General features: G+C 38.0%; 1 protein-coding gene across 1 annotated transcript; it reads right to left on the bottom strand.

Moving 5' to 3' along the window:
• Nucleotides 1–49: 49 nt before the first annotated feature.
• Nucleotides 50–23930, bottom strand: LOC146474623 (transmembrane protease serine 9-like). The gene is made up of 21 exons (XM_085116843.1): nt 23904–23930; nt 23612–23800; nt 23063–23160; nt 22725–22732; nt 21894–22130; nt 20684–20791; nt 20018–20251; nt 18114–18878; nt 17463–17657; nt 11099–11230; nt 9635–9867; nt 8463–8609; nt 7586–7782; nt 6392–7044; nt 5808–5933; nt 4991–5116; nt 4273–4442; nt 3741–3838; nt 2772–3013; nt 789–896; nt 50–346 (listed from the first exon to the last, which is right to left on the bottom strand). Exons 1-21 carry the CDS (start codon nt 23928–23930, stop codon nt 108–110), a joined length of 4332 nt encoding a protein of 1443 aa, XP_084972969.1. The 3' UTR covers nt 50–107.
• Between the last annotated feature and the right edge of the window lie 953 nt (nt 23931–24883).

The following is a 24883-nucleotide window of genomic DNA, read 5'->3' as shown; positions in this document are numbered from 1 at the left end:
GTTAACGCACTGGGATATCTTTATCTTAAATTAGGAAAATACGACAACATTTCAGTGCCTTAAATTTCCTTTATTTCACGCTTTATCAACTTATTTTACAAAAAGATTTAAGATTTCATTGTCTGGTCAATCCAGTTCCGGAACTTAGCAACCCGTCCAAACACAGTGTATCGCTCAGTAGCAGAGCACCTCGGGGAACCCCAGCTGACGTCACCCTGGAGAACCCAATTGCCGTTAGCACCCTGGCAGACGTAAGGGCCACCACTGTCTCCATGGCAACCACTGAGAATAGTGCCATTTACACCAGCGCACAGCATGTACGGGGTGATCTTAAGAGAGGATCCTCCTATTTAAGACAATAGATTGGGTTAACTAAATGTCATAGCAGAATGTCTCAGACATTAACCGAGACGATCCAACTGCAATTAAAGCGGGTCGTGATAAGTTTGTTTGTTTGTGTGTTTGTTTGTTCATTTTGCCACACACGTTATAAAAAGCAAAATAAGAGTACAAAAGTATATATTTCAGAGAAGGTGGTGAGTAAGCCTTAGGAGAAACCAAATGGCTTATAGAATAAGGCTTCCTTAAATGCCGAGAGCTGAAAGGTCGGAATTAAAACTGATGTTTTTAAAAATGTGGATTTTCCGGTGAGCTCTTTAAGAAAGGCTTATGCTGTTTTCAAGCTTTAGTTTGTGCTACCATGAGATGTAGATGTAAAGCCACTGTGATGAAAACCGCTTAGAAATTAATCTTAATTAACCAAAACAACAATTAATGTAACCGCGTACCTGGTGATGCTGCTAGTTTTCTTGCACATTCGCTGTTGGTGACCGGTGGCATTTGAGCTTGTTGAAGAATGCTGTGGGAAGATCCTGGGTGTTTTATCTTGCCCCATCCTAAATTGAAATGAAAAATCTACACTGAGAAGTGAGTTGACGAGTTGCATAAACATTTATTCCATTGCAACTGCTATCAGAGTTGCGAGGATTCCTGTTCGCTTAATTATTCTCTCTGATGCGCAAACATGAGGACTTCGTCAGTGGGAAGGCCAGAAAACAATATCTGTCTTTATCAACTGAGTTTATAAAATAAATTTGTCAAAACACGATACGAACGCTAAAGTGTCGAGCACTAGTCCTTTCTCCAACGAGTCCAAGTGGATACACTCAGGCGAAGAGGTAATTACAGTCGAAGCTCTCCTTGCGACCACTCTCGTAAGCGACCAGCTCTAGTTACGACCACCATTGTGAAACTCCGTTTGAATTGTCCGTTAAGTGACTTAAACTCTGTAATCAAAGCTCTTGTAAGCGACCATTCAAAGATTCTGATACGTATCACGGCAACTCTTTCTTGATCACATTTACAGTAATATTGCACTGCCTAATAATGTTTGTAGATTAAGATCTCGAATTTAAAATTCAACATGATTTACAGCTGGATCAAGAGTGTAACCCTGAGACCAAGGCTATCGTAGAAAGCTTTATGCTAAAAGCTCTGGTAAGTGACCAGCTTCTATTGTTTCAGCTTTTGATCGCTTACGGGACTAGATTTTCACAAGCGACCAGTTATAGTGCGACCAGTTTTTTTAATTCCCGAGGTGGTCGCTTACGAGAGCTTCGACTGTACAATCAATACGTAGGTGTCTGTAACCAATTTACCTATCCAGGGGCGTAGCGTGGGATTTTGAAGATGTACAAAAGAAAATAAATTTTTCGTAAGCGCCAACGGCGCTTACAACTAGGGGGGTGTGGGGGCATTTTGAAATTTAGGGTCTCGGAAATGCCATCTCCTGGTTTTTCTGCTGGGCATTTTCAATAAGTAATGCGGCAAAAATGCAGTAGAAAGTTGTTTATTTGAACCGTTTCCCTAGTGATTTCTGTAAGCTACAGTGTTCCGAAAAGAAAAAAAAAATACAAAGACAATGAAGACAGGTCACAAGCAAAGGGCGAGGCGTCGACCCTTAAGACGGGTTAATTCGTTACCAACCTGTCAATATCAACGTTCTTATGTTTATGTATATGAAATATTGCTAGGGAGCTTAATCTTTCGTCCATCACCGTACTTCGCAGAGGAGATTTTAGTCTTTTCATGCTGCTGAAGCCACGTGCGGCAGTGCATGTAGACACAGGATAAGTTAACAATGTTACGAGAGCAACATAGTACACCGGGATAAAATTGGGAGTTTGCGTGATCAAGAGTCTTAACCAAAGTCTGCGGCGTCGCATTCAGATCCATGCCACTCAATTTGTGCTTCCATCTTGTGAGGCGTTTTTCCTATTTTTGCTTACCAATGGGAATGCTAATAAAAAACACCAGTATAATGTGAAAATATGAAATTATTTCCCAGCAAATTGAATGAGAAAAAAAGTCTTATCTCAGATCTCAGCTGTAAGCACGGGCGTACGTGCGTATATGGACGCTACACCCCTGCTATTAACTCAGGTTGTAAGACCAAGCATGCATTTTCTTAAGTTTTCAGACCCGAGAAACTGTACACTAACATGATAGGCGGTTGAGTGAGCCCTGTCCTAAACTGGCATCTTAATTGGGCCATCAACAGGAGATTCTATATTCCGCCTTCTCTATAACTTGTTTTTGGTTGCTACTATTTTATAAAGAATGTTTCAGAGTTTTCAAACGCCCGCTCAAAATTAAATTGCATCTTCTTTCACGGCCGATTCAATTTTCATTTGTTTAGTTAACAAGGTGAGAACTAGAGATCGAAACAGTTGCATCGCTTCCCAAGAGAACCTAGACTCTAAATAACTCACCCGTAATGTAGCATCTGGACGAGGTCGGAACCATTTCATCTTGGGTAGGTAGACACACAGTTCCAACTCGAGCGTTCAGAGTAGCCGGCCTCGACAGCTGAATCAAAGCGATGTCTTTGTCAAGCGTTCTCGATGAATACTGGGGGTGTTTTATCACTCGCCTGGCTGTTATATCTTGTTCAGTTCCCTCGGAAACAAAACGGTTATGATCACCCAGGCGGATGGTGTAAAAACTGGCTGTCCTGTGGAAAAAATTACAAATAATAGCCTGTTGGTAAAAATTAACGGTTAAAAAATCCGAACGACATTTTGACTGCTCCTCGGTCATTATCAAGTTCAATGTGTGGAAAAAAAAATGTAGATATATCATAAATAGAGAAAAAGAGTGCCAATGACGTAAGAATCTAAAATATGTAAAAAGTATGTCAATTTTTTTAGAAAAGAGTGATAAAAGGCATGCAAGAGATTTTAATTAATTAAAAACTTTTGCACGAATTAAGTCTGATTGATTATCGAGACTTGATCGTCGTTAATAAAAAAAACATCTCGTACACAAGACAGTCAAAGTTGCTTTTGCACTTCGTTTTTTGAAACAGTAAAATTGCTGCTCAGATCCCATGGAACCCCATAGTGCTCAGTTGTCCCGAAAATGTTTGTCAACGGAGGAAGAAGGGTTTTTATGTTCCTCTATGCGCTGATATAAGTGCCAGCGAGCTAGTAAAACCAACATAACCCGCATTGCACAGGTCACATTCAAATTTGTAAACGTGACATTTTTGGCTCACAACCGGCGGCCTAGTCGTATTCACGTAATTCGCTCAGCCGCGTTCCTTTTATTGTTGGTAGTAAAACGTCTTTAAAAGTTTACTTGAACGCACAATTAATGTTATTGATTTAACCAAAGTTTTTTTTAAAATTTCGTTGACTACCCAGAGAAACAACAACAGCCACCCCTCCACATTTACTTACGTTGTCGAGATACAATGCGCTGCTGTGACAACCCAATCAGGAGCGATCAGAGATCCACCGCAACTGAACGACTTGGAGCTTCCGCGAAGAAGAGCGATCTAGCAAGAGTGACAACCAAATTTAACATATTAATGTTAAGAACTCATGGTAAAGACCTGCGACTTTATTTGCCTGCAGTAATAATTGGCTGCAGTACAATCTGTGATGTCATTCTAACTGGAGTCAATTTTAGGATACTATCGTGACAAAGGTTGGTCATCTCTCTTGTCAACGTTAAACATATCCGAATGCTATAGCAATGCCGGGTTGTTTTACTGGACAAACAACATACGTCACGAGTAACGAATCTGAAAATCTTGTTGCAGAAAGCGGTTAATTACTTAATTGTTGATACATGTAGGACGAAACTTGAAATCAGGTAAAATTGTAAACTGAAACAAATTAAACAAGACTGGTTGAAACGCAATGATCAAAAAGGCTTAGTTTGCCTCAGGTCAAAAATGTGTTTAAGATTTGAAACATTTTGCCTCACCTGCCAAGGCCAATTTCCTGGCTTTGCATCCACTCCTCCAATAACACGTGTCACTGGGGACTTGCCACATGACCTGGGCGCTGGAGTTTGAGGTGCCGGAGAGGGTGGCGGAGTTGAAGGTACCTGAGAGGGTGGCGGAGTTGGAGGTGCCGGAGAGGAAGGAGCTGGACCTTTATTGACCAAACAAGTTTATATTATATCATAACATTGATCTATCTAATTGACCGCTACTTGAAATCAGCACTCTTTGTGTTCATTTTGTCACTGTATTTAGATTTGTTCTTTACATATTGTCCGTTGAAGACAGCAGCCATGTGGTCGAAAACTCCGCGCAGTTTTAATTGATTGCTTTTTGTTTTCAAAAAGATAATTTGACAGATAAATAACTTTGTATTATAGGTATTTGTTTTAACTCCAATAAAACATCGTTAAATGATTAAGTATATACACTGAAACGAAGGAATTGTGTTACAGTGTATTGCACAGTTTTCCTGGGTCCATGTTCATTAGTAGTTTTCTTCAGAATGAAACTAACTGGGCGTATGTCAACGAACTCGATCGTCGGCACAATTTGGAAAAATTTATTACTCAAGCGGCTAAGTCAAACAACTAAACTTCAGCCTATAATGGCCTCGTATCGGACGATTTTTTCGGAGATTTCATGAAGTGTTTTTTCTCAACCTATTTCATTATCATAAAAAAAAAGAATACAACCTACCAGTTGGACACATTTTACAGGATTCTGGACAGTTTTTCTGTGCCCAGCCTTTGTTATCATTGCAGTAGTTTCCGCAGGCAGCAAGAGATGGACAAATGTCAGCGTATTTTGGATTGTTTACACAAGCTAGAGTAAAAGTTTCAGAAAGATAAGTACAAATGCAAAATAAAAAACACCATGTCATAATATAACAGCTGTTTATACAGTTCATTGCAACAATCATTAAATTATTGCTGCGAGTTTTGAGACTGAACTGCAAAACACAAGGCATCTCAAGAAATATCGCTTGCGCAATGTACAAAACTTAATTGCAAAATTTGTGTTTTTAGTTTTTGGGTCGTCCCTTTTCCCTCGTTCAGTTATTGTAACAGTGCCTTGAGAAATTTGCGTTATAACGTTGTTTATTTGCACGTTGTTTCTTTAGTCGTTGTTCTGCAAGAAATATAATGAAAACGTCTACCACCTACCAGTAGGGCACATGTTGCACGATTTTGGACAATTTTTCTTCGCCCATACTTTGTTAGCATTGCAGTAGTTTCCGCATGCGGCAATAGATGGACAAATGTCGGCGTATTTTGGGTTGTCCACACAACCTACAGATGGATTTCAGGAAGTTTAAAAAGCTAACATTTATGACATACTTAAAAAAGTCATCAAAACATTTCTTCACTAAATGTACAAAACAACTGAATTGCAGAATTTGTGTTTGTAGTTTGCGGGTCGTCCCTTTTTCCTTCGTCATTAAGTAACAATGCCTACACGTTATTTCCTTAGTCGTTGCACTGCAAGAAATAGAACGAAAAAGTCAAACACTTACCAATAGGGCACATGTTGCACGATTTTTGACAATTTTTCTTCGCCCATACTTTATTAGCATTGCAGTAGTTTCCACATGCGGCAATAGATGGACAAATGTCGGCGTATTTTGGATTGTCCACACAACCTACAGTAAAATTCCAGAAACATTAAAAAGCTAAAATTTATGAAATACTAAAAAAAGTGATCAACCCATTTCTTTACTCAGCGAATGACATTAAACTTAAGAGTTAATTAATTTTTGCAGATTTCCCCGAGAAAACGTGAAAGCAAACACAAACCATCTCAAATTCAATCAATCACTTTCGAGGAGGCATCTCAAATCTTATGCGCAGCATTTGACGAGTACAATTTTTTAGCGTCAAAGGTCATTAAACAATTGTGCGTGTGATACTGATGTTGGCGTTTCTTCGAATAATCTACTGACGCTGGAATAATCTTGGGTAAAAGAACGTAGATGAAATATATAAGATGATCATCCGGCAGCCTTAATAAAAATCTGATTTTAACAAGTTTGCTGCTTGGTATTCAATGACCCATTTAACGAACAATTAAGTTTGTGCATTTTTCTCTTATTAAACAAACCTGGTGTCGGAGAGGGAGTTGGAAGCTGTGGTGTGCTCGGTGGTGGTGGTGATGGCAGCTGTGTAGATGGTGATGGCGTGGGTGGTTTAGGAGTAAGTGGGTTCGAAACAACCTTGCTGAGTATCCAGGATCTCAAGTAGCCAACCTTAGCATAGACGCCGTACTTTTTAGGCGCAGCACAGCCATATCCCCAGCTGGTCACACCCTCCAGATGCCATTTATTGTTATACTCACAAACCAGCGGTCCACCACTATCACCTTGGCAGGAATCAACTCCCCCTTTGTCCAGACCAGCACATAACATGGAGTCATCAATCTTTCCCGGATAAGCCACCAAACAACGTGATTTTGACACCAGTGGAACCGACGCTTGCTGGAGGATATTAGGTTGACTTCCGCCAGATGACAAAGTTCCCCATCCAGTTATCCAGCACCTCTTATCTTTATTGTCAATCGGAAGAACGTTGCTTGGGTTTGACACACAAACAACACCAATTCCTTTTCCGAGAACAGCAGGCTTAGCAAGTTTGAGCATTGCAATGTCGTGGGCGTAGCGTACTGGTTTGTGATATTTTTCGTGTGGAATAATTTGGGCAACGTTGATGGTCTGCTCTGTTCCCACAGATCCACTTACTCTATAATAAGCTCCCAATCTAAAAGAAAAAGGTGCAATCAAATAAATTATTTACTGACGATTGAAAGTCTGAATGCAAAACAACAAACAAAGGAAAAATCTGGAAATGACCATAATTTATCCGCCTTTAAAAACAGCTGACAATGTCACACGCGCTTACAAAGAATTGCAATAGCTCAACAAGTATTTATTACTTATCTTCGCGGTTAGACGATCTACAGTTTAAGTTGCTGAAACAGTGGAGCGGAAAAACGATTGTCATATATCAAGTCCTAGGCAGAACAACTAATTAATATATCTCGAATGATGGGAAGCTAGAACACATAACTTTTTTCTTCTCCAATACATTAAGTAACTAGCAATGACGTATTGTCTTCGTTCATACTGCAAAAATATTTTAATTTCTTTCACATGTTAGAGACCTGCAAAATATATTGGCAATCGCGCGCACCCTATCACTTAGATACCAACTACCAACTAATATGGTGGTAGTCGTATAGCAAGAAAATACTAAGAATCCTTGATGCACCGTAACTGACTGATCCTTTTTTGATACTCACTTCACTCTCAAAGATGACGGACTCCGTCCTTTGACACAATGCGCGGCTGTTACAACCCACAAGGGATGCACGAGTGACCCTCCACAGAACTGCCTACCGGAAGTACTGACCAACATTGCTTGCCATGGCCAGCTGTTAACCTTCGCGTTTTCGCCACCCACGATACGAGAGTGAGATGGTCTTGAGCCGCAACCTCCTTAAAAATGAAGAGTTTTAACGTTAAATTGTTGGATACTTCTCAGTCTTGACCAAAAGTCCAAACGATCACTTTGCTGGTAAGGTTTGAAATTGTTTTTAATTATCTTAATGGACACTATAACGAAGTCCCAAACCAGTATTTTAACCAGCACAGAAACATGTTTATACCACCTTGATCTCTTTAAAAGTCGGCTTTAGAATTACTTGATTTTTTGCGTTGTATTGGCAAGAATCGATCATTATATATACTTTATAATATGAAGTAGTTAGGTGTCTTTTAACGCACTGTATAGTCGTATTGATCGATCGTATGTATATTTTATGATGTTAAGTAGTAGTGTCCCCAATTAGCGTACATTCCAGTACGCTAAAAGCTACGACATGTTGATAAAGTTCATTTCATTTCAATTACAATGAAACCAAGGAAGATGTTTAAAACGTTAAAAAAAGTTACAACGACAGGCGGTATTTCTTGCAATTCTTTACACTGAGGCCTCTGAATTTGACTAATGCATTTACTTTAAAAAATATATCTTTTTGAAGGAAGAAACTTTACCAGTGAAACAAATTATCAGCGACAAAATGTATCATTGAGAGCTTGACATGTCAAAAATGTTAAAGATTGGACCTTATCCTTATATTCTGAATAGTTTGTTCAGATAGCGATTCGTAAGAGAACGCAAACTCCATCTGGTGGAGCTGGTGTTTGTGGTGGCAATGGGTTTGGTGGCATACCTGAGCAACTTCCTGGTCTCAGTGAAAAGTCGTCAATAGCGATGTCACCTTGCCAGCTTTTACCTCTTACACCCTCAAATGTTACTTGGACCTAATATTAAAAAGAGTCATAAAATCATTGTCTGCAAGCAAACCAAATTTGTTTAAGACTTAAAATTTCATTTCAAAAGTCTCAACATTTTAGCTGAAATGCTTTTCCCGCGATAACATGCACCATCATATATGGTGACCGCCCGTTAAAACTGAGATTTTTGATCAAAATTTGTCTGAGAAAAATAAAGTCCATGTCTCCGTTTATTCCTATGATCTCAGGAAAGCGTTAAGCAATTTTGGACCTGGACTAAAACTTTTTAATCAGTGAAGCGATACTTTTGTTCCTGTATCTTAAAAGGAAATCTCCACTCACATTAAATTTCTTAGAAGTATCTATATTGAAAGTGGAGATAGCGTATTAGCGTTATTCAGTTTAAAATTGGATATAATCATTGACATTTTGATGTCGTGCCGTTATACCGTTGCCACTGTGGTCAGAAAGCAGAAGATCTTTTATGTAGAATACTTGAGGAACCGTATGACGTAATGGAATCCAAAATGGCGGTGTGCAGAAGCTTTAAAAGCGTAAAAGGCGGTAATAGATCCAAATTTTTAACTAGCTTTAAAATTTTACGCTATTAAAAGTATATTTTTAAGTACCTCTGATTATTTGGAAATAGTGGAAAATATAATATATTCACTAAATTTAACAATGTCAATATATGTTTTCTTTGGTATGAACAATTAAATACCTTATGGGTTATCCTACCACTCCACTTTGATTTCTATCTAGAAGAGTTCCTTTTGAGGTCCGTTAGTTCTTGTGTTTGTTTGTTTCTGTCACAAGAATTAATTTTGTGCACATACTCATGGTGACTTCGCTGGCAACCGGGTCGAATCCTCAAGACTTCTCTTTGACTTTGATGACGACTTTCGCAGAGATTGTCCAGTGCTACCAACAGCCCTTATTATTACTAAACTCACGATGATGATCACATTTTACCGACATGCTAAATACACTGGGTTCTTTTTTTGTCACGGATTTCAAAGAGCAGTGAAAAATTTTCAGTTTGTGATACTCACACTTCCACTCGCAGTGATATCCACTTCGGCCTTCTTCCAGGCATTTCCTTGGCTTCCTGACTTGGAAAATTTTATCTGACCACCACTGTATACTTTCAGTGCACCAATATCTCTTCCATTCATGTGGTAATAGAAGGTCATGCAAAAACTACCGCTTCCAGCAGAAGTAAATGAAAGCTTGGCGTTGTCATTTGGCCGTCTTGGACTCGAAGACTCAATGTACATGTACATTCCTAAATTAAGAAAAGGAGAAGAGTGGCGAGGGGGTTATATTTCATTAATTTAAGCAGCGTTAAATAACTAATAACTCCATGTAGCAAAATTAAACGGAGAAAGAAAATTAATTTTATTATATTTTATTGGCTTCTCCCTTGTCTTGGGTTTTCCCAATTGTAGATATTTTGTGTACATCTTGGACTGATTCTATCGCATCAAAATCAGCCCTGACCAAATTTCATCATGAAAACGAGAAAACCTTAGGCTTTTTTTTATTTAATTTTTTTTTAGTTTATTTTACCTCTTTTTTTATTATTTTCCTCATTTTTGGGGGGTTTAGCTTGCTTTTCTATGTATACTTTAGTTGTGTAACATCCGATATTAGGTAAGTTGATAACTATTTATATTTTATTGGTAGATGAAACGTCCCCCTGTGGGGAGTGTTCAATAAATGTTACATTTCGTAATACTATTTTGTGTTTGTTCTTCACCATTTATTTGCACAAGAGAACAAGAGAGGGTTTACGAAACGTACGATGCGTCTTCCATGTTGCGCGTTAAATTGGTCACCCATCGAATTTTTTTAATTTCGTACAAATAGTTCGAAGCAAAGCAATAACAACAGGAACGACAAGTTCTTTCGTTCTTTCAGTCGAACTTTTTATTTCTTATTTTTTCTTTTTTGCTAATACCGACAAACTAATACAAGGAACCTCGAAATCTAACTTTCTCCTTACAAACAAGAGAGTGTTTCTAGGAAGTGGTCCCATTAAGATGAGTTTTAGTTAGCAAGTGCTCCAATTTTAATAGCCACAGGAGTGCTGTTCTAAGCACCCTTTTTGCGTAAGCGCTTCTTGTTCTCCCTTCCCTGAGAGTTTTGAGGTTTTGAGAGACAAGTACCCTTGAAATCTGTAGTGAAGCAGGAAAGGCTTGTATTACAACTCCGCTTAATTTTGTTAAGTTTTCTAAGGCTCGTTAATTATATTCTCTTTTAGAAAATTCCCGTGTTGCTTATACTTGAAGGCTTTTAATTTAGCTTTTAAAAGTTTTCAGCGTGCTTCCAGTAAAAACTCAAATGAAGACCCTCTCCGTGAAGAGTGCCAGAAGCGTCGAAATAAAATTGAATAATTACTGTGATAAAAAACAAGATGAGGCGACCTGCACCGTTTTGCAACGTCTTACACTGTTGGTCGAGAGGACAAAAGAACGGACAACAAAACAATGCTTATAGAGTCCATTGACACATACCTGAACCCCCATGACCTGATGATGGTCCTGTACCAGAGGATGGCGTAGAGACAGACCTCAGTGTCCAGTCAAACTTGTCTGATGTTTCCTGTTTCCATCCCAAGCACAAACCGCTGTCAAAGGTGCACGACACTGAAGAGGAAGGTAAGCAGGTCATTTAGCGTAAAAACTCAGCATAACAAAGTATCTCATTCTTCTGCTTAAATAGAAATGGATTAACATACATCCCGTAAAAGTCAAAGAAACAACCACAATCACTAAAGAAAACTCTGCTAATTTTTCATCTTGATTCAGGTTAAGATTAATTAAATGTAACTATAGGAAACTGTAATAATTTGTTTCCGTTGTATGCTGTTCGCTTATATGAGGTTTTAGCAGCTTTGTGTGATTTCTCAAAGTTTTTCACTAAATTTCAATTCTTCTCATGGATTCTATTCTATTCCAACACAATTGTGTAATACTTACACAATGGGCTCTTATTGCTATATCGCTAACTGCGAAAGTGATTTAAAAGCTTAGATCGATTAGAAATAACGTGTAATAGTGTCCGAAATTCGGCTGTATCTATTGTGGAGAGAGTTAAGCTATCACTGGTGCCTTCTTGCTGTTTGCAATTACAAGTGAGTTTAATTTAGGGCGCGCCTAAGCGCAAAAACAAAATTTTAGGCTAACCGCGAAACAAGTACGAAAGATAAATGTTCTATAATCAATCCTGACTTACCCTCATTGCTCGAGGAATAACTTCCAACAATGAAACAGCACAGGAAAATCACAGTCTTGATACCGCAAGCTGGAGACACCTTATAACGTTCAAATCAGTTCACTGTATCTCCAGGTTTGAATGTTCTGATGGTGGTTCTGACTTCAAGATAAACCTCCGTCTCTCTTGTTATCCAACTTAGCCGAATGTTAATTTTGGTGGCCTTTATAACCCTTCCTTGGTAAAGGCATGACACCTTTTTGGAATTTAATGATGAAAAAATAACTGCATGTATTTGGCAAGTGGTAAGTACAATCTTCATTTACCCTTCGGGATTACGTAATTGCGTTTTGCATTACCATAACAAATTATATTGTGATGGACAACACCTTAACTGGTAGCGCAGCCATTCAAAAGCCAAGGCAAAAGAACACTATAGGAGAAAGGAAAAGTTATAATTAGACGATGATTGTACTCTTTTTAATTTCTCCTGTTGGTCATTAAGTAAAATTCTTTAGCTTTGTTTTCTGTTCTTTGTTTTGATAAATGCCCTTACAACTATGTAGTGGTATCAAACGCAACCGAAAGACGCATTGGAATTGGAATTGAAGTTTCCAAACAACTGAGACAGCAAAAATGTCGAATTAGTGTTATTAAAAAACGTGCTAACGGGAAAACAAATCAACCAAAATGCAAAAGGTTTTTGGTTTCAACTGGCACGTCTTCATTACCAACAACTAAAATTATTCCATTTATGTAAAACTGACACGTTCAAGCGGAAATGTCAGCTCTGTTCATTTGGCTGCCGTAGCACTGGTCACAACAGGATAAATGGTGTAAAAAGTTTGATGCCTATAGTTTTGTTACTCTACTTTCACTACGTATATAAAGTTTTAAACATGAATAAAAAAAGATGAATAAGAAAGATTCGAAGTTTCGATATTAGTTGTGCCAGTAATATCATTATTAAGACCAATTTTGACATGAAGATGAATGTGAATAAAATTAACAACTCAAAAATGACATTCCAGTGTCTACATTAAAAAAAATTTTAGGCGCCTACATCAACCTCTTCGGCGCTCTTTAATTTCTTTAATTTGCTCTCGTTTTTATTGTTTTATCGAATATACAAGAAAGGAACGTTCAAAAACTAATCAAGATATTACAATGCTGTTTTTCAAGTAAAAAAAAAAATCGGAATAGAGACTTGTATACCATTATGGCTTTCTGTATATGACGATGAGTACACAGATCTTTCCAGTCAAGTTGCTGTATCAGTAAGCACCCAGCAACAGCATCATAAAACGAGAAAGTTAAAACGCGGCACGTTTCGGAAGCTTTTGTCGTCTATCTAACACTGGCATTGACTAAATCTAATAAATCTTTGTTCTATGAATACACAGTTGATTGCAAAGTTGAATGAGCAAATTCCATAGAGCACACTTCTTGCCTGGAAGTCGCGGAAAAAAGAACCTCAATTCATGTCTAAGCGGCCAGCTACTTCGCGCATGTCTTAAGTTAACTGACGGAAAGAAAGGAGCAACTTGTGAAGTTAACAGTGGTAAAATTGAATCAAACCTGAACCGATGGGATATCGATCATTTTACCCTGCCTGAGAAATGAGATGCCATTAAATCGTGTTCTAGTCTACGGGCTTGCAAAATGTAATTAGCAAGGTCTACTGTGGAAGATTTCTCCGTTTTTTATTTTTAATTAAACAATTTGTTCCACTCCCATGTTTGTATATTGGCCATGTCATTTCTTCATCGAAGCCTAATTAAGAAAAGGCCCTCAAAGAGGTATTTAAAAAATAAAAGAGACGTAAGACGTGATCGGACCTCAGCATATTCAGTGAAGGCGTCTTGTCTGACTTCCGCCTTAGTCCATGTACGATCTCACCCTTCCCACCTTGACCTATGATGGCACAAATCAGATATACCATGACACCCGCACCTCCACGCTCTCTTTTCGATCACTAGTTCTTCCAAACAAATGATATTGGAATGAGATTAGATTTGGACAAACATTTAAGAATAAAATTAGCGATAACAGTTAATTAGCGATAAGAGTTTTGTACAACGTTTCGATGTCGCCGTGACATCATTTTCAAGTGACAAACATAAAGTTTAAACAGTGTAATGTATGCGGTGAGATGTGTGAGGTGAATAAGACATTAAAACGGTCGCATGGGATCGAATAAGTACATTTCAAAACAAGGATTGATTACGGCTTGGCTTGAGAGTTTTTCTTCTCCTAGGAAATGGCAGAATTGTTTGTACGTTTGGGAAATTAATTTTAAAGCTGATCTATTAACAGTCTCAAAGAAAAACGCTTCGTTTAGTCAGTTGTGTCCACAAAAGCCTAAGCTCCTTTAGTCATTGCGCATATTTTTCCTTTCACATTTATGTAATTTAATGCTCTCTTTATGTTACTTTTCTCATGTGTAATAAAGTGGCTAAAGCCGTTAAACAGTGCTCAATACACCTTTTTAGTGTAGAGCTTTGAATACAAAACTGTCTGATGAGTGCGCGAGCACGAAACTCGGAGTAACAGAGAATTTTGTGTCTTTGTTACTTTTCCTATATATTGTAATTTCCTTTTGTTGTAAACCATTGAAATAGTGCATATTAATAATAAAAACCTTCACCTTAAACCTTAAGTGATAGAATCGCCGGACATGATAGTAGAACTTTAAGTGCAACAGTACATCTTTTGTTAACCTTTATTTTGCCTGGTAAAAACAGTGGTTTTTGGCTTTTCTTCTTGCTCAATAATTATGCCGCGCCGTGAGATTCAAATTATCGTAATGTAAACTGTAATGAGCGGAAGGAAGAACACCGCAAAGATCCCCATACCTTCTTCCTCCCCTTCACCTTTCTCCTCTTCTCCTATATGATAGAACTTATTTATTTATTTATTTATTTTTTATTAATTCTTTTATCAAATCTTTATGTTGTTCTTGTGTAAAAATCGAGAAAATTTTCTATTAATTATTCTCCCTCGGGTTTGAGATGGTGGTAGCACGAATATTGAAACCACTTGTCAGTGAATGCCATGTAACAAGGCAATATCTACCGTGCTACAAGGCAATCGCAAGTACGACTTGGTTTCAAACATCGCACTAGCCCAGGGGCGGATTTATGGTGGTGGGTGAACGAGGGGGTCGCCCCCCGCTTTTTTATTATTATTATTTTTTTCTTTTAAAAAGTTTCTGTAACCGTCTTTCGAGTGGTATTAAGCACTCAACGGTTTTGGAGAAAATCCTCTTGAGGTACGTGTTCCGAGCCTTAACATTTGGTCCAAATTCTCCCAGAATGTTGGTAAAACAGAATCTCCACAAAGACGAATTTTTCATTGTGGTCGTTGAACAGTTCTGAGAGCAAGGTCTAAAGTCTAATAAATTACAAAATCATAACCAAAGCGGTTGTTGAAAGATGTTAAACGCTTCGTTAGTTTCATTCTAGCTTTCATTTCCAATGCAGACAAATTCTCACCCGCGCCTGAGAAACGAATAAAGAGAACAATTTATTTGCGTAACAATTATTTTTGTGGCGCGGGATTTGAACGAATTTCTCTGTTAAAAGCGCGAGAACTCGACCAGTGCAATTGTTGAAGCACTGGATAAAGTCCTTTGCTGATATCCAATTAACTCGGCCAGAGTGTGCGTCGAAAGCAAAACATTTGCTCACGCAGAACGAAGCTCATTTAAAAACCATGAGCACTAAACTAGTGCGATTATTGAAGCAATGATCACCTGAATGATCTTATTAATTTTCTGCATCAGGTTATCCGATCAACTCAGCTGGAGTATGCCTCGTCGTGCCAATTATTAAACTCTGTCCCTCCCCCAGGGTGCAAATTGCTCCTTACTTCGGTCTCGCCGTAGATATCAAGTCTACCGCCTGAATAGTAATAGCAAAAAATTGAATTTCTCTAAAAATTGTTAAAAGTCTTTGTTTTAGCCCAAATCGTACACGGTCAACTATAACAATACCTATTGTTCGCGAATTTGAGCCGTTTTTCTTGATACGAGTTGCAGAAAGCTTATTGTAGACAAGGCTAATAACTAACGGCAGTAAGAATTCAAATCCTAAGTTAACGCACTGGGATTTTTTTTTTTTTAATGCAAATCTTTATTGGAAATAACAAGATTACAATTTGTAGTTTTACATTTCAGAAATACACACAGTTACACAACACTGGACACATGCACAAAAAACGTACACACAAACACAAGTTGTAACAGGCATGTTAAATATAGACTAAGTAGACTAAGTCACCTTCATTACAGTATAGACATTCTTTGTTATTTTCAATACCAAAGTAATACAATTCCTTCTTTGTAACAATAATTCTATGTAAAAATTTATAATAGAATTCTCTAAGTTTAGGTTCCTTACAGATTATCTTCAATTTACTAAAATAGCAAGGCCAACTCAAATTCATCGACTGAATTTCGTGTTCCCATTTCCTTGAACCAGTAGCCTTAGTTACAAATTTTTTTGTAATAAGCCAATAGAAATCTTTGCTTTTCACCTTGAGTAAGTTTATTGAAACAGTAGATGCGAATGTAAACCAGCCGTAAATTTCAACGTTTATTTCGACACGAGGCAGCGTGAGACAAACTCGCAATTCCAGTTACACCGATGGGCCTTAATAAAAGTCGACTTAACTGCCATTTAAACCATGAAAACTAATAAACCTTAGTGAACTTAAAATTGAGGTAAGAACTCGGTGGCCCTCGTGGTAAACATTAAAGGCCACCTATGCGCATGCCCGAAACTAAATGTCTGCTCAGGGGACCCAGCTGGGAAACGCGAAGCCCAGCAGTAACAGAAACAGTTGGCGACAGAGAGAATATAAAGTTGTCTTTTTCGAATTTGCGTTTGTTAAGCGAGGTCTGACTTGCCTTTTCTCGCAGATGTTTCGGAATTGCTGCAAGGACTTGAAAATATCGAAGAAAATTGCACTTAAGGTGACGGTATTTTTGGAGGAATTCCTGGTAGGAAAGAAATTTCCCCTCATCATTTAAAACATCCCGGATAGAGAATATACCATTAAGATGCCATTCGTTGTAATAAAATGGCTTCCCGTTTATTAAGATTTCTCTATTATTAAATAGCACTAAATCTTGCTCTTGGTAATATCCATACAACTGTTTTAACTCCAACATGTGGATTAGGATTTCTTTATAAAAAAGTGGAAGGTCAATCTGTTTAATAAAATGGTTATCGTAATTACATCGAAGTAAGAAGTTAAGTCCACCGTACCTTTTAAAATAATAGCTTGGGATATATGACCAAGATTCATCTGAGCAGTTTTCACTTTTTAAAAGTCTGGGTATCCATGCTAAATTAAGGGACTTAAATGTAGTCAGAATATTTGGTACGCGCAAACCGCCATCCATATAGTCCTGGTACATTACTTGCCTTTTTATTTTATCAGGTTTTTTGTTCCATATAAAATTAAATAAATAGTTGGTGATCAACTTGACGCTCGCTTCTATAGGCATGCTCGACATTGAAGCCGAATAAATCAGCTGTGGAACTCCTAAGCTTTTAAAAATTAGACATCTACCAAGTAGAGTTAGACTTCGGGATCTCCAGGAGTTAAGCCGGTTGTCCATTTTCTCAATTTTTTCGGTAATGTTCTTCTTGTAGTTACCTTTTTCATCGTAAGAAATAAAAATACCAAGAGTTCTGACGGGATCTTTAGTCCATTTTAGACCCAACGGTTTAGAATCACTAAAACGCCAAGGTCCCAGCCATAGTGCTTTTGTTTTAGACTGGTTAAGCTTCAATCCCGATACACGCTCAAAGACATTGAGTAAGGCAATGGCATTTTCAACTGAATTTAGATCTTTACATAATAAGGAGGTGTCATCAGCAAATTGACTAATTTTGAATTCGTAACCGTGGATTTTTATCCCCTGTATATTTTGATGTTGTCGTATCTTACTCGCTAAAATTTCCGCTCCTAGAATAAAGAGGAGAGGGGATAATGGACAGCCTTGTCTAACTCCTCTAGACAATGGAAAGGATTCTGTACAAAAGCCATTGTTTAAGACTGAACTTTCACTTTTAGCGTACAAAATTGAGATCCAAGGTTTGATACTTTCACCAAAGTTGAATACAGAAAGAGTCTGTTGAATAAAGGGCCATTCCAGGGAATCAAAAGCTTTCCTAAAATCAAGCAAAAGAAGGATTCCCGGAATGTTTTGCCGTTTTGTTTGTTCAAGAACGTCTGTTAACAAACGAATGTTCTGCCCGATGTATCATCCGGTTTGGTCTGGATTAATTAACTTCGGTAGTATACTTTCTATTCTTTTAGCAATAACTTTAGATGCGATCTTATAGTCGACATTTAATAAAGTGATGGGGCGCCAATTTGACAGAAACAATAAGTTAGAATCTTCTTTTGGAACAAGTGTTATGACACCTCTTCTTTGAGAAATTGACAGCTCGCCAACGTCGTAAGAAGCATTAAGACTGTTCAATAGATCCTGACCAAGAATTTCAAAAAAACAGTTGAAGAATTCAACAGTATAACCATCTTCTCCTGGAGACTTTCCTAATTTAAATGTCCTCAATATATTCTGGCATTCTTCAAGAGTTAGCTTTCCTTCAATTTCATCCCTTTCATCGTCAGATAGTTTCGGCAGTTCTAGATTGGCAGTAAAGTTATTGAAGTCACTGTCATCGCTTTTATCACTATCCACCTCCGATTTATATAAATCAGCATAGTAAGAGTGAATTTCGCACATGATTTCTTTTTCATCTACAATGACATTACCGTCGGGATCTGGTTTAAGTTCCGCAATGACCTTCGTGTTAAAATTCCTTTTTTCTATGTTGAAGAAGTATTTGGTCGGCTTCTCGCCTTCCTCCGTCCAACGCACTTTAGAACGAAATATTGCCCCTTTTCCTCTAGTGTCATAAATGGCCTGAAGATCGCGTTTCAACCGATCGTATTCTTTTAGTTCAGGGTCGATGTTTTGAAGGCCATTACTGTTTGTAATCAACGTATCAATTTCATCCAAACGTTTTTGAATGGCTGTTTCCACATTCCTACTCTGCTTAGCTTTGTATTTAGAATAAGGAATTGTTAGGCTTCTGATTTCTATTTTGATTAACTCCCATTTGAGTCTTTTTGTCCTCAATGTCATTATATTTTTCTTTTATTTTTGGATAATTGTTCTTGATTAAATTTACATATTTCTCATCTTCAAGCAAAGAATTGTTAAATTTCCATAGGCCAGGGCCGCGACAACAATTGCTAATTTTTAATTTTAGTCGGACCGCTTTGTGATCAGGAGCTATAGAAGTTCTTGAGTCGGTAGCAAGAACGAATTTCATAATGGAAGTTGACACCAGAAAAAAATCTATTCTTGATTTGACTTTTAGATATTTAGATTCGTACGTAAAACTTTTTTTAGATGGGTTCTTCTTCCTAAATACGTCGGAGAGATTCAACTCTTCCATCATTAATAACAATTTGTCACGATAGGTTGTTGGTTTCCATTGCGCGCCACCTTTTTTATCAATACGCTCCAAGGTTACATTCCAGTCACCGCCAATAATTACGTTATCAATTTCGGCATTGCTTAGCAATGCCTCATTGGATAAAGTTGTTCTGTTGCACCAAGTTATTAGGAGCATAAATGTTGCAAATAGAGAGTTTTACCTTATGAATAATCAAGTTGATGATTACGATCCTCCCTTCTGGATCGCTGAAATGGCTGGTGACGGATAGATCATAAGAAGAGTTAATCAGAATACAAACTCCTTTCTGACGATTGGTCCCATGGGAGAAAAAGTTGCCACCCCCCCATTCATTTTTCCATACTACTTCATCTTTTGGTTCAGAGTATGTTTCTTGTAGGAGATAAAATAAACATTTTTGGCTCTTCAAATAACTGAAAATACTTCTTCTTTTAAGTTGCCTTTTCAAGCCTCTCACGTTCAAAGAAAGTAAACTGCACTTAGCTAAATCTAACATTTCGGAGAAAAAAAAACACAATATTACATCAACACCCAAAACACAGGTACACAAACAACCCAATAATAGGACGCTAGGCACAAGAACACAAACATAAAGTCTATGAAATCAAGAGGCACTGGGATATCTTTATCTTAAACTGGGAAAATACGACAACATTTCAGTGCCTCATATTTCCTTTATTTCACGCTTTAACAACTTATTTTACAAAAAGATTCAAGATTTCATTGTCTGGTCAATCCAGTTCCTGAACTTAGCAACCCGTCCAAACACAGTGTATAGCTCAGCCGCAGAGCACCTCGCGGAGCCCCAACTGACGTCACCCTGGAGAACCCAATTGCCGTTAGCACCTTGGCAGACGTAAGGGCCACCACTGTCTCCATGGCAACCACTGAGAATAGTGCCATTTACACCAGCGCACAGCATGTACGGGGTGATCTTAAGAGAGGATCCTCCTATTAAAGACAATAGATTGGGTTAACTAAATGTGATAGCAGAATGTCTCGGACATTAACCGAGACGATCCAACTGCAGTTAAAGCAGGTCGTGATAAGTTTGTTTGTTTGTTTTTTTCGCCACACACGTTATAAAAAGCAAAATAAAAGTACAAAAATATATATTACAGAGAAGGTGGTGAGTAAGCCTTAGGAGAAACCATAGGACTAATAGAATAAGGCTTCCTTAAATGCCGAGAGCTGAAAGGTCGGAATTAAAAGTGAATTTTTTTTTAAAGTGAATTTTCCTGTGAGCTCTTTAAGAAAGGCTTATGTTGTTTTCAAGCTTAAGTTTGTACTACCATGCGATGTAAATGTAAAGCCACTGTGATGAAAACCGCTTAGAAATTAATCTTAACCTGAACCAAAACAACAATTAATGTAACCGCGTACCTGGTGATGCTGCTAGTTTTCTTGCACATTCACTGTTGGTGACCGGTGGCATTTGAGCTTGTTGAAGGATGCTGTGGGAAGATCCTGGGTGTTTTATCTTGCCCCATCCTAAATTGAAATGAAAAAACTACACTGAGAAGTGATTTAGTGTGTTGTGTAAATATTTATTCCATTGCAACTGCTATCAGAGTTGCGAGGATTCCTGTTCGCTTAATTATTCTCTCTGATGCTCAAACATGAAGATTTCGTCAGTGGGAAGGCCAGAAAACAATATCTGTCTTTATCAACTGAGTTAATAAAATAGATTTGTCAAAACACGAAACAAACAAAGTGTCGACCACTAGTCCTCTCGTCAACGAGTCCAAGTGGATACACCCAGGTAAAGAGGTAATTAGAGTCGAAGCTCTGCTTGCGACCACTCTCGTAAGCGACCAGCTCTAGTTTCGACCACCATTGTGAAACTCCGTTTGAATTGTCCGTTAAGTGACTTAAACTCTGTAATCAAAAACTCCTGTAAGCGACCACGAAAAGATTCTTATACTTATTACGGCAACTCTTTCTTGATCACATTTAAAGTAATATTGCGCTGCCTTATAATGTTTGTAGATTAAGATCTCGAATTTAAAATTAAACATGATTTACAGCTGGATCAAGAGTGTTACCCCGAGACCGAGGCTATCATAGAAAGCTATATGCAAAAAGCTTTGGTAACTGACCAGCCGTTCTATTGTTTCAGCTATTGGCCGCTTACGAGACTACATTCTCACAGGCGACCTTTCTATTACGACCAGTTTTTCCAATTCCCGAGGTGGTTGCTTACGAGAGCTTTGACTGTACAATCAAAAAGTAAACGTCTGTGTCCAATTTACCTATCAACTCAGGTTGTAAGACCAAGAATGCAATTTCTTCAGTTTTCAGAACCGAGAAACTGTACACTAACATGGTAGGCGGTTGAGTGAGCCCTGTCCTAAACTGGCATATTAATTGGGCCATCAACAGGAGATTCTATATTCCGTCTTCTCTATAACTTGTTTTTGGTTGCTACTATTTTATAAAGAATGTTTCAGAGTTTTCAAATGCCCGCTCAAAATTAAATTGCATCTTCTTTCACGGCCGATTCAATTTTCATTTGTTTAGTTAACAAGGTGAGAACTAGAGAACAAAACAGTTGCATCGCTTCCCAAGAGAAGCTAGACTCTAAATAACTCACCCGTAATGTAGCATTTGGACGAGGTCGGAACCATTTCATCTTGGGTTGGTAGACACACAGTTCCAACTCGAGCGTTCAGAGTAGCCGGCCTCGACAGCTGAATCAAAGCGATGTCTTTGTCAATCGTTCTCGATGAATACTGGGGGTGTTTTATCACTCGCTTGGCTTTTATATCTTGCTCAGTGCCTTCGGAAACCAAACGGTTATGATCACCCAGGCGGATGTTGTAAAAACTGGCTGTCCTGTGGAAAAAATACAAATAATAGCCTGAGCTTTATCTGTTGGTAAAAAATAACGGTTAAAAAATCCGAACGACATTTTGATGGCTCTTCGGTCACTATCAAGTTCAATGTGTGGTATAAAAATTAACATATATAATAAATAGAGAGAAAAAGAGTGCCAATGACGTCAGAGTCTAAAATATGTAAAAAGTATGTCAAATTTTTTTTAGAAAAGAGTGATAAAAGGCATGCAAGAGATTTAATTAATTAAAAACTTTTGCACAAATTGAGTCTGATTGATTATTGTGACTTGATCGTCGTTAATAAAAAAAACATCACGTACACAAGACAGTCAAAGTTGCTTTTGCACTTTGTTTTTTGAAACAGTAAAATTCCTGCTCAGATCCCATGGAACCCCATAGTGCTCAGTTGTCCCGAAAATGTTTGCCAACGGAGGAAGAAGGGTTTTTATGTTCCTCTATGCGCTGATATAAGTGTCAGCGAGATAGTAAAACCAACATAACCCGCATTGCACAGGTCACATTCAAATTTGTAAACGTGACATTTTTGGCTCACAACCGGCGGCCTAGTCGTCGTTCGGATTTTTTACCGTTAGATCTTTTAAAAAATCCTTGCAGATAAGGACTTTATCTGTTGGCGGGAAAAGAATGTCTTAGTTTATCGACTGTCGATGGTTTAATTGTTTCACTTTTTATATAATTTGCTGTCTAAGTATTTAAACAATTGTCTTAATTACAGCGCATGCAGTTGTCATATCCTCATGTATTCACGTAATTCGCTCAGCCGCGTTGCTTTTATTGTTGGCAGTAAAACGTCGTTAAAAGTTTACTTGAACGCACAATTAATGTTATTGATTTAACCAAAGTTTTTTTTAAAATTTGGTTGACTACCCAGAGAAAGAACAACCACCCCTCCACATTTACTTACGTTGTCGAGATACAATGCGCTGCTGTGACAACCCAATCAGGAGCGATCAGAGACCCTCCGCAACTAAACGACTTGGAGCTTCCCCGAAGAAGGGCGATCTAGCAAGAGTGACAACCAAATTTAACATATTAATGTTAAAAACTCATGGTAAAGACCTGTGACTTTATTTGCCTGCAGCAATACTTGGCTGCAGTACAATCTGTGATGTCATTGTAACTGGAGCCAATTTTAGGATACTATCGCGACAAAGGTTGGTTATCTCTCTTGTCAACGTTAAACATATCCGAATGCTATAGCAAGGCCGGGTTGTTTTACTGGACAAACAACATACGTCACGAGTAACCAATCTGAAAATCTTGTTGTAGAAAACAGTTAATTACTTAATTGTTGCTACATCTAGGACGAAACTTGAAATCAGGTAAAGTTGTATAGAAAACGAGTTATTTAAACTGAAACAAATTAAACAAGACTGGTTGAAATGCAATGATCAAAAGGCTTAGTTTGCCTCAGGTCAAAAATGTGTTTAAGATTTGAAACATTTTGCCTCACCTGCCAAGGCCAATTTCCTGGCTTTGCATCCACTCCTCCAATAACACGTGTCACTGGGGACCTTCCACATGACCCGGGCCCTGGAGTTTGAGGTGCCGGAGAGGGTGGCGGAGTTGAAGGTTCCTGAGAGGGTGGCGGAGTTGGAGGTGCCGAAGAAGAAGGAGCTGGACCTTTATTGACCAAACAAGTCTATATTATATCATAACATTGATCTATCTAATTCAATTCAACGCTACTTAAAATCAGCACTCTTTGTGTTCGTTTTGTCACTGTATTTAGATTTGTTCTTTACATATTGTCCATTGAAGACAGCAGCCATGTGGTCAAGAACTCGCAGTTTTAATTGATTGCTTTTTGTTTTCAAAAAGATAATTTGACAGATGAATAACTTCGTATTATAGGTATTTGTTTTAACTCCAATAAAACATCGTTAAATGATTAAGTATATACACTGAAACGAAGGAATTGTGTTAAAGTGCATTGCACAGTTTTCCTGGGTCTATGTTCATTTTTCCTCATAGTAGTTTTCTTCAGAATGAAACTAACTGGGCGTATGTCAACGAACTCGATCGTCCGCACAATTTGGAAAAATTACTCAAGCAGCTAAGTGAAACAATTAAACCTCAGCCTATAATGGCCTCGTATTGGACAATTTTTTCGGAGATTTCATGAAGTCTTTTTTTCTCAACCTATTTCATAATCATAAGAAAAAAGAATACAACCTACCAGTTGGACACATTTTACAGGATTCTGGACAGTTTTTCTGTGCCCAGCCTTTGTTATCATTGCAGTAGTTTCCGCAGGCAGCAAGAGATGGACAAATGTCAGCGTATTTTGGATTGTTTACACAAGCTGGAGTAAAAGTTTCAGAAAGATAAGTACAAACTCAAAATAAAAAACGCCATGTCATAATATAACAGCTGTTTATACAGTTCATTGCAACAATCATTAAATTATTGCTGCGAGTTTTGAGACTGACCTGCAAAACACAAGGCATCTCAAGAAAAATCGCTTGCGCAATGTACAAAACTTAATTGCAAAATTTGTGTTTTTAGTTTTTAGGTCGTCCCTTTTCCCTCGTTCAGTTATTATAACAGTGCCTTGAGAAATTTGCGTTATAACGTTGTTTATTTGCACGTTGTTTCTTTTGTCGTCGTTCTGCAAGAAATATAATGAAAACGTCTAACACCTACCAGTAGGGCACATGTTGCACGATTTTGGACAATTTTTCTTTGCCCATACTTTGTTAGCATTGCAGTAGTTTCCGCATGC

Source organism: Pavona decussata, unplaced genomic scaffold (genome assembly GCF_977016875.1).
Source record: "Pavona decussata unplaced genomic scaffold, jaPavDecu1.1 SCAFFOLD_87, whole genome shotgun sequence".
Lineage (NCBI taxonomy): Eukaryota > Metazoa > Cnidaria > Anthozoa > Scleractinia > Agariciidae > Pavona > Pavona decussata.
The sequence above is the reverse complement of the archived record's forward strand: the minus strand, read 5'-3'. Positions and strand labels throughout refer to the sequence as shown.